Source organism: Plasmodium sp. gorilla clade G2, assembly GCF_900097015.1.
Source record: "Plasmodium sp. gorilla clade G2 genome assembly, chromosome: 5".
Taxonomy (NCBI): domain Eukaryota; phylum Apicomplexa; class Aconoidasida; order Haemosporida; family Plasmodiidae; genus Plasmodium; species Plasmodium adleri (nom. inval.).
The window spans coordinates 1,114,439-1,125,000 of record NC_041697.1 but is presented as its reverse complement, the minus strand read 5'-3'; the positions used below and the strand labels follow the sequence as shown (position 1 = coordinate 1,125,000).

General features: G+C 17.4%; 4 protein-coding genes across 4 annotated transcripts in view; 2 read left to right on the top strand and 2 right to left on the bottom strand.

The window, feature by feature from the left end:
• PADL01_0529300 (conserved Plasmodium membrane protein, unknown function) overlaps positions 1–2,146 on the bottom strand; it is a gene marked incomplete at both ends in the record, with an annotated part of 4,642 nt that extends 2,496 nt beyond the window's left edge. Inside the window, one exon of the mRNA XM_028680692.1 lies at positions 1–2,146. This exon is cut by the window's left edge and continues 1,919 nt beyond it. Coding sequence (XP_028537144.1) covers positions 1–2,146 — 2,146 coding nt within the window.
• Positions 2,147–4,772: 2,626 nt separating this feature from the next.
• On the top strand, positions 4,773–6,347 carry PADL01_0529200 (phosphoenolpyruvate/phosphate translocator; the record flags this gene model as incomplete). The annotated part of the gene is made up of 1 exon (XM_028680691.1): positions 4,773–6,347. The coding sequence occupies one exon, from the start codon at positions 4,773–4,775 to the stop codon at positions 6,345–6,347; it is 1,575 nt and encodes a 524-aa protein (XP_028537143.1).
• A 1,235-nt stretch (positions 6,348–7,582) lies between these two features.
• Positions 7,583–8,435, bottom strand: PADL01_0529100 (SNARE protein, putative; the record flags this gene model as incomplete). Its single annotated transcript, XM_028680690.1, has 2 exons — positions 7,583–7,957; positions 8,133–8,435. The coding sequence occupies 2 exons, from the start codon at positions 8,433–8,435 to the stop codon at positions 7,583–7,585; spliced, it is 678 nt and encodes a 225-aa protein (XP_028537142.1).
• Positions 8,436–10,268: 1,833 nt separating this feature from the next.
• Positions 10,269–10,562, top strand: PADL01_0529000 (conserved Plasmodium protein, unknown function; the record flags this gene model as incomplete). The annotated part of the gene is made up of 1 exon (XM_028680689.1): positions 10,269–10,562. The coding sequence occupies one exon, from the start codon at positions 10,269–10,271 to the stop codon at positions 10,560–10,562; it is 294 nt and encodes a 97-aa protein (XP_028537141.1).

Below are 10,562 nucleotides of genomic sequence, written 5' to 3'. Positions count from 1 at the left end.
TCTGACTCTCATTTAAATCATCGTTTATATTCTCATAATCATAATTATCACAATCGTTCGTATAATCTGTATTATTCATTTTTTTATAATAATAATTTTTTTTCTCTTCCTCTTTAATATTATTATTTAGCATATTATTTTTTACATATGACATATGAAACTTGTTCTTATTACTATCATTATTTTTATCATTACTATCATTATTTTTATCATTACTATCATTATTTTTATCATTACTATCATTATTTTTATCATTACTATCATTATTTTCATTCATCATAATAGTTCCATCGTCATAACTTTTCTCATCTATATCAACATCAGTAGCTAATACATACGTATTACCCCTTTTACACTTTTCACTTTTTTTTTTTTTTTCATTTATATTTTCATTATATGATTTATTATGTACATTCATTTGCTCTTTATTAATATCTCCTTCTGAATAAATATGAATGTTATTTTCATTGTTCATAAGAAAGTTATCAGTTTGTAAATTATTACAAAAATTTATAAAATAATTTTTTGTATTCATATCTTTTACATTTACCATATTATCAGTATTTCCACTTTCTTTTTTGTTTTTTCTCTTTTTTTTATCTAAACGAAAATTTAATAACATTTCCTTCTCATTATCTGATCTTTTGTTATTCTTATATATTTCATCATAATCCTTAGAACAGAAATCAGAAGAATTATTATATTCATTATTAAAAGAATGATTATATGTTGTATTATCTATATTGTTTATATTATTGACATTATTATCCATCTTATTATAATGATAATTATCATTACAAGTATCATCCTTTATAGCTTCATAACTAATATTACTATCATTATTTTTTTTAAAAAATAAATAATTTAATATACCTGAACTATTTATACTATTATTTTTAGTTCTTTCATTGTTTATATTGTTCTCCAAAAAATATTTATTTCCATTTATATCCTCATTAATTGGGTTTATATCATTTTTCTTTTTAATCATTTTGAATTTATCTTTTAAAAATTTACTAAAAATTACATCATCCGAATTATTCACATTTTTGATATTATTACTATTGTTATATTTGTTGTCATTTTTGTTATCATTTGTGTTATCATTTGTGTTATCATTTTTGTTGTCCATTATTTTATTTTTATTTTTTCTTCTAAAAAATATGTGCTTTCTATTTTTAAATAAATTATTAAACAGACTATTTCCACCTCCATTCCCTCGATTCTTCTCATATAATAACTTATTATTTTTTATAAAATCTTCATCACATTTTATAATCTTTATTTTGACATCATCAGAAGGTACATTCTTACGAATGAAATTATTATCATATTCATTAGAAGATATATCATATGTAATATTATTAAATGAATTTTTATTATTATATCTTGTTGTATACTTACTTTTATATTTATTATATATATCCTTTTTATAACCTGTTTTTCTATATAAACTAAACTTTTTTTTTTTTTTTTCATTTATATAAATAAATGAATTCCCGCTTTTTTTTTTTTTTATTTTTTTAAACCTTCGTTTTAAAAAACTACAATATTTTTTATACTCTTCAAAAGACATCTGAGAAAATCTATTCCTCATGTAAATATTCATAACCTCATTTTTTGTTTTCTTTCCTTTTTTTTCCTTTTTTAATTTATTTATACTATTAGATCTTACCTTTTTTATAATATGTAAAGCATTTTCACAAACAGAATTATTTGCTACATGTATATTTTCATAAGTAAGAGATGAAAAAAAAAACCTCCTAAAATCATTATTTATTTTATTAAAATAATAACGTATATATATATAATAAGCTACATAATCAAAAAAAAGAGTATAAAAACATTTTAAACATATTGGTAAATATACTACAACAAATAATTTCGTATTCAAAAATTTATCATCACATCTTGAATTAAAATTAAAAAAATGAGTAAAGTAATAAAAAAAATTATCCTCTCTTCGACTATTGTCCACATTCTCATATTTACTTAATAAAAATGTATAAAACTGAGATATCGTTATTTCAGCATAGGTATAAGTTATTCGTAAAAAAAATATATACAAAAAAAGGATATGATAAATATAATACTTTTTAAAAAAATAATAGTAATTTAAAAATTTTAACAATTTCTCTTTTATCATTGTTATATAATTTTATTATCAATTCAAAAGATATTCTATAAATAACCAACTTAATTCACACCCACACACAAAAAAAAAAAATAAAAATAAAATAAAAATATAAAAATAATAAATATCTAGACATATATATAAGTTTAACAAAATATTATATTCTATATATATATATATATATAAACTTAAAAAAAACTCATTAAATTTATGTACCACTTTTTATTTCATATGCACAAAAAAAAAAAAAAAATATATATATATTATACTAATGAATTAAAAAAAATAAAATAAATAATAATTAATAAATAATAATATTATAGGTTTTATACAGTTATGCAAATGTGTATAAATAATTCGCTTGCTACAGCTATAAGACAAAAAAAAAGGAAAAAAAAAAAAAACTAACATACAAATATACATACATATACATATATATGTATATAACAACGGATTGTAATAATTTATTTAACAACACACAACATATTTATCATAAATATATATGTATGAAACCAAAAAAATAAAATCTTTACACTGTAGAAACAAATATTATAGACATAAAAAATAAATAAAAATAAAATAAAATATAGGAATATATAAATATAAATTAAATTAATAAATACATAGACATATTCATATATACATAATAATTACTAAATACAAGTAATAAAAGGTCAATAGCAAAATTTTATAACATCATTATAATAAAATAAAAAATGTATTCATATATTCTTATTATATATTCAATTTTTTTTTTTTTTCTTTTTTTTGAATATTTTAATGTTTATATTAATATGCAGCGGAAATTTATTTTAATTTTTCCATGTAATTATGGATATATTATAAAAAAAAAAAAAATTATTATATTAAAAAATATACATAATATATATAATATATATTGAATAATATATTTTGTACAATTATAAAAGTTCAAAAGGTATATCATTTTATTTGAATTTTATTTTATCATTTTAATTTTGAAAAAGGAAAAGAAGAAAAAATGCATTCCTATATTTAATGAATTATAAAATGTATAAATTTTTATTTTTTTATTTTTTTATTTTTTCCCCCTTTTCCATATTGTTCTAATAAACTGTTAATATTTTATCAATATTATATAAACAATGCAAAAGACTTTTTATGAGCACACACATATATTTATGGGGTATACACATTTTTTTTTATAATATTCAAAAATAAATATTTTTTCATACACTGTTATGTATTTTTATATATAAATATTTATATACTATAATATATATTTATACTCTTATATTTTTATGTTTTCATATATATATATATATATATATATGGATCCATCAAGTTTCTTCATATTTTTAGGAATTTTTTTTTGAAAAGTTCTTTTTAATTCATATTTAAAATAAATACAAAAAGACCAATTTATTATTAATTTATCTCATTTTATTTTATTTATTATTTTATTTTTTTTTTTTTTTTTTCTAACGTATTTCAATATATGAATATTCATACATTATTTCAAAATATGTAATGTACACAAATATAAAAGAAATTATATATATCCAAAAAAAAGAATATATTGTAAAACTTGCGATAAAATATATTATACATATATGTTATATGACCGATATATATATATATATTATATATATATTATATATATATTATTTCATTTTTTATTTATATAAAAAGAAAGAGTTTATTTTATTTTGTTTATCGTGTGTATCATATAAGTTTTTCTTATAAGAGTAAAGTATTATATTTTATATATTTAGTATACACAATATTGTACTTATAAATAAATAAATATATATATATATATATATATATATATATATATATATAAATTTTTAATAATTAAAAAAAAAAAAAATCAAAAACCAAAAATAATAATGGTACTTATATATATTCATTTATTTTATTTTGCTAAGTAGCATTTTTCTTAGAATTATATATATATATATATATATATATGTTTATTATTTATATATTTTTTAATTTTATTTTATATCTTCTGTATAACTTTTATAAAATACACATTTATGTGAAAATTTATCAAATTATATTTAAAACATATGTATATAATATATATATATAATATTGGGATGATATGAAACCAATAATTCATATATAAATAGATATATATGTTTATATATTATACATATATTATTTTCTTATCTTAGTTTAAAAATGAAAACAAATTGTTAACTAATTCATAGTTTCTTTTGTTATTACCTTATATTGTTAATACTTTTTTTTTTTTTTTTTTTTTTATAGACTTCCATATATATATATATATATATATATATACATATATTTATTTATATGTGTGCTAATATTTACATGATAAAAATGCTTATATTGTAAAGAATGATTATTATTCAAATATATTTTATCTTCTTAATAAACTAGTAAAATATTAAACATATAAATATAATCCCTTCAGCACACCCATAAGGAAAAAAAAAAAAAAAAAAATTAAAATAAAACTTACACATATATAATATATACTTATATACATATCATTCATATTTTTTTTTTGTTTTATTCCTACCTTTTTGAATAATAATTTGCTTATAAGTATCACATTTACTCTTTACTTTTTAAAAAACCTTATGTAAGGATTTATCGTTATATATATATATATATATAATTAAAAATGAATATACTCACAAGGACATTAATCATAACTATTTTTTTTAATTTACAAATTTATATAGGAAAATGTTTAAATCATGATAATATAAAATACATAAAAAATGTACCTATGAACATCCATTTGAAAAATTCAAATGGCATAATATACCAAAAAAATAAACGTCCTTCACAGATTTATAGAAAAAATACAAATAAGGAAGCATTTAATATACCCGTTTTTTCTATTCCTAATTATAAACCCAAATATAATACTTGCACAAAAACAAATAATGTAGCTTTTATAAATTCAAGAATTAATCATGCACATCATAGAAATATCGAAGCTACTAAAGCGGCGGGATTAAATGCAATAAAAAAAATAAAAAATGACAAAAAATTTACTTTATTTAATTCTGGAAATAGAGATAATATAAAAACACATGGACATGATATTAATAAAGGTATAATTGATGATATATCAACAACAAATAATAGCTATTCTAATATAGGAAACACAAATGAAAATACATATCAAGAAAATAATTATAATAATATGCTAACAGAAAAAAAACCATGTACCTTTTTAAATAAAGCAGTCGAAGCAGGAAAAACTGTCTCCTTATTAGGTTTGTGGTATGTATGTAATATCTTTTATAATATTGAAAATAAAAAAGCATTAAATATATTAAATATGCCTATTACTATTGCTATAACACAAATATATGTTGGTTTACCAATATTTTTAATACCATGGTTATTAAAGTTAAGAAATCAACCCGAACTATTCTATGATGAACAAGAATTGAAAAGAATTAATATGAGTGATCGTAATGCCTTAATCAAAGGATTCCAAAAATATATATTATTCTTAAAGAAATATAGTAGTATAATGAAACAAAGTATTTATCATGGATATGCTCATCTATTATCTGTTATTGCTATGGGTGCAGGTGCTATTAGTTTTGTTCATATTGTTAAAGCTTCTGCTCCATTATTTGCTGCTTTCTTCTCATACTTCTTTATGAATAATAAAATGTCCATTTATACATATTCCTCTTTAGTACCAATCGTATTTGGTGTCTCACTTGCTTCAATAAAAGAATTATCATTTACATACAAAGCACTTTATTCAACATTATCAGCTAATGTACTTTCAACAATGAGAGCTATTGAAGCCAAAATAATGATGGGAAAAAATCTAGACAAATTAGGAAGAAATTTAACTCCAGAAAATATATTTGCACTCTTAACTTTATCTTCAGCCATATTCTTAACACCTGCTTTGTATATTGATTCACACAAATGGAAAGACGCATATGAATATTTAATGAATAATAAAAATGTATTAAAAGTTTTAGGAAGACATGTACTCATGTCAGGAGTATGGTTCTATTTATATAATCAATTATCATTTATTTCATTAAATAGATTAAATCATATTACACATGCTGTTGCAAGCACAGTTAAAAGAGTTTTCTTAATATTAACAAGTTATTTTATTTTTGGAACGAAATTTTCATTCCTTGGTGGACTTGGTTCTTCTATAGCTGTTGGTGGAACATTTGTATATTCTCTTGTAAAGAATAAATTTGGATAGTTTTTTTGATATATATATATTATTACCATTTGCAATATTGCAATGGCTATTTACCTGAACAAATCATAACAAAAAAAAAAAAAAAAAAAAAAAAAAAAAAATTCTATATATTATGTATATATTTACACCTTTTTAATAATATAACTTATAACTATTTTATTTTTGTTTTTGTTTTTGAAATAAAAAATAATATTAAATTATTAATATTATATAAAGCAAATATATTTTTTTTTTTTTTTATATATACGAACATTTACATATTCAAAATATATATATTGTTTTTTTACATTTTTTTTTTTTTTTTTTTTTTTTCTTATATATTTATGTTAAACCTGACATAATTATAGAATACCTTTGTCCCATTCTATTTTTTTTTTTTTTAAATAATTCATTTCATAAAGATTTTATACACTCCTTTCTTTTTTATATTTTAACACATATAATAAATTTCTATTGTTCTATATATATAATTATATGTATATATTATTTGAATTTGCAAAATATAGCATATAAACTTTGTATTAAAGAAAATGATCATAAATATATAAATGAATAAACTATTATTCTTAAGTTTTATTTATATAATAATTGGTTAGAGTCACCTTACTTCCATCATTTCAAAATATACTTTTAAAGTATATTAATAAAACAATAAATATTCATACGACACAAAAACATATTTTATATAAGTATATTTCTGTGTCACTTCCATTTTAAGGTGAGTGAAACAATAAAGCCATTAAAGATAAATTAATTTCAACTCACAATTCATAATTCTTATAGAATATCTTTCAGCTTCTTTTATTAAGAAAATTAAAATTAAGTAAGCTTATTATTACCTAAAATAGGTGTCATAAAATAATAATATTATATATATAATATTTTCCTTATATATATATATATTAATATAGACATTATTATATTCAAATATACTTTATATTTTTATTTTATCATTTTGAAAAGTTAATTTGAAATAATGGATAAAATATTAAAAAACATAAAAATAATAAAAAAAATTAAAACAATTTAATATATATATATATATATATATATATATATATATATTTAAACAAAAAAAATAAAATAATAATAACATATAATAATAATAAATAATTATCAACAAGTGCAAATAACATATAATTAAAAAAAATTAATAATATTATTAACAATTCAAAGTCAAAAAAATATTAGCACATATATATAAAAGTATCTACATATATATATTTTTTTTTATATTAAAGTATCATTATAAAGAATATAAGACTTGCTGTTAAAATAACAATTAGAAAATATAAAAAATAATTACTTGTATTACTGGTAACCCTTTCAAATATATTTCTATTTCTATCTAATAAATTGTTGGTTTCATCCATATCTCTGTCAATATCATCTAATAATTCATTATGTACTTGTATTTCATTATTTATATTATAACTAATATTTTTTAAATTATGGGTTGTACCCTCGAGAAAGTTTAATTGTTCATCTTGTAATTTCATTAATTTGTTTTGTTTTAATAACAGTTCTTCTTTATTCAAATCGTTCAAATATGTATTCTCTTCATTTTCAAATTCGTTTAAAAGTTCCATATCCATATTTAAAGAAATCTCCTAAAAAAAAAAAAATATATATATATATATACATAAAATAATAATAAGCACATTAATACATATATATATATATAAACAGAACAATTAGAGTAAATAATAATATCATCCAGTTATGTAACACATCATAATAATATAATTTATATACATATATATAATTTTTTTTTTATTTATTTACCCCTTCATTTGTTGATGCATAATCTTCATATAAGGTACCTATTTCTTTTTTCACCTTTTCTAATGCTGACACTTTATTCATATATTTGGTTTCATTTTTAATAAAATGTTTATCATTTTTTATATAATCATTATTTAATTGATGTACAAGAAATTTTACACTCTGATTAAATTCTGTTATTTTACCTCTCAATATTGCTCTATTTTTAGCTTTCTTTTTTTCTTTCTCACTTTGTTTTAATAGTTTTTTTATTTCTTTTCCTGTTTGTAAAGCTTTCTGATAATCTTTGTCCCATAAATCCATTTTTTTTTTTTTTTTTTTTTTTTTTGTTCTAACTTATGTGTCTTAAATATATTATGTATTAATATATATTTTTTGGTATATTATATTATATGTGGTAGTATTAAATGTTTATATTTCAATATATCTTTTGATAAGATTATTTCATCAACGTTCCTCTATAACAATAAAAACAAGAAATAACAGTATAGTCTCTATATTAAATAAAGTACATCCTTCTAATTGATTGTTATATTAATATTTTTTTTTTTTTTTTTTTTTTTTTTTTTTTTTTAGGGGGGAAAGAGAAATTCTTCCGTTATTTATCAATATATATTTATATGTATGAAAATTTGTGATTTATTTAAAAAAAAAAAAAAAAAAAAAAATACAATTGATTAATCAGTTACTATATATATATGTTTTAACTTAAATATAAGAGAGAACTTTATTCATTATATATGAAATTATAAATATAACATTATATTGTATATGAAATAAATAAATATAAATATATATATAATATAATAAAGGAGTAAAAAAAATATATATATATAATATATATATAATAATACATATAATATTATATACTGGCCATATAAATGTTGTAAACTTTTTACAAATTTGTTTTTGCTTTCTTAGAAAAGGTCTCGGAAAGGTTCTACAAAAAATAAAATATAGATATGCAAAGTTATATATATATATATAAAATATATATTTACATTATAATTCAAAAAAAGAAAAATAAAAACTTAAAAAAAAAAAATATATATATATTATATATAAGTCGTATAAAAATAATATTAATTAAATATTATGTAATAATAAAAAAATAAAAAATTTTAAGTCTATTAAAATATTAAATATATAAATAAATTTATTGTATAAATATATATATAATATATATATTTTTTTTATTTTATTTATTAATTCAATTTTTTTTAACAAATATATATTGGATTAAATTAAAATTTTTAACTTTTTGTTTATTTTGTTTTTTAAATTTCATGTTTAAAAAAAAAAAAAAAAAAATTACGAATGTGGTGAGTCGTAAATATATTAATTTCATTTCATCATTTTTAATTGACCATACAAAATTGGTATTATATATATAATAAATAAATATATATATATATATATATATATATATTATATATATAATAAAGAATAATATTTTTTTTATACATGCTTAAAAATAGGGGGAAAAAAGGAACTCCCTTCATAATATATATATGTATATATAATACTTAAATAAGATTACGCATATTTCAAATATATTAAAATTGTGGAGGGAATTCTTATATATATATATATATTTATATATATGTACTTATAATTTTACCTTTTAGTGCTTAGAAATTTTATAGATATACATATATTTTATTTGAAATTTATAAGAAAAAAAAAAATATACCTAATTTTTTTCCTCCTTGTTATAAATTGTGTTAATTAAATATATATCTTTATGTGTGTTAAATATTAGGTTTATATAATTTATTAATTTGATATATTATTTTAATATAATTTGAAGGTCAAAAAAAGAAAAATAAGAAATAAAATATAATAAAGTGTTTAAATATAATTTTATTTTTTTGGACAACCATAAATAAATATAACAATATATATGAGTAATTATTATATATATATATATATATATATATATAATTCAATTGTTATAATTAATCAGACCAGCTAATTATCATAAATTATATCTATAAAATATTTTATATATTTCCCTTCCAACCTTTTTTTTTTTATTTTTTTATTTATTTTATTTTATTTTTTGGAAGACTTGAAAACATATTTTCTTAATACTTTTATATATCAACCAATTAATAATAAAAAGAACCTATAAAAATGAACAAAAATAAATATAAAAGTAAAAAGAGATTGCCTAAAGGTAGTAAAAGATACGTACCAACACAAGAAGAAGTTGAAAGAAGGAATGCAGAAATTAATAGGAAAAAATATGAAGATGATTCAGATGAATCAGAAGAATCAAAAAATTCTGAACAGTCAGATGATGTCTCAATAAATGATGAAGATAAAAGTAAAGAAGAAAATGTTCAAAATGAAGAAGCACAAAATAAAGAACCAACAAATAAAAACTCGGAAGAAGAAAATAGTGACAATGATAAACAAAGTCAATAA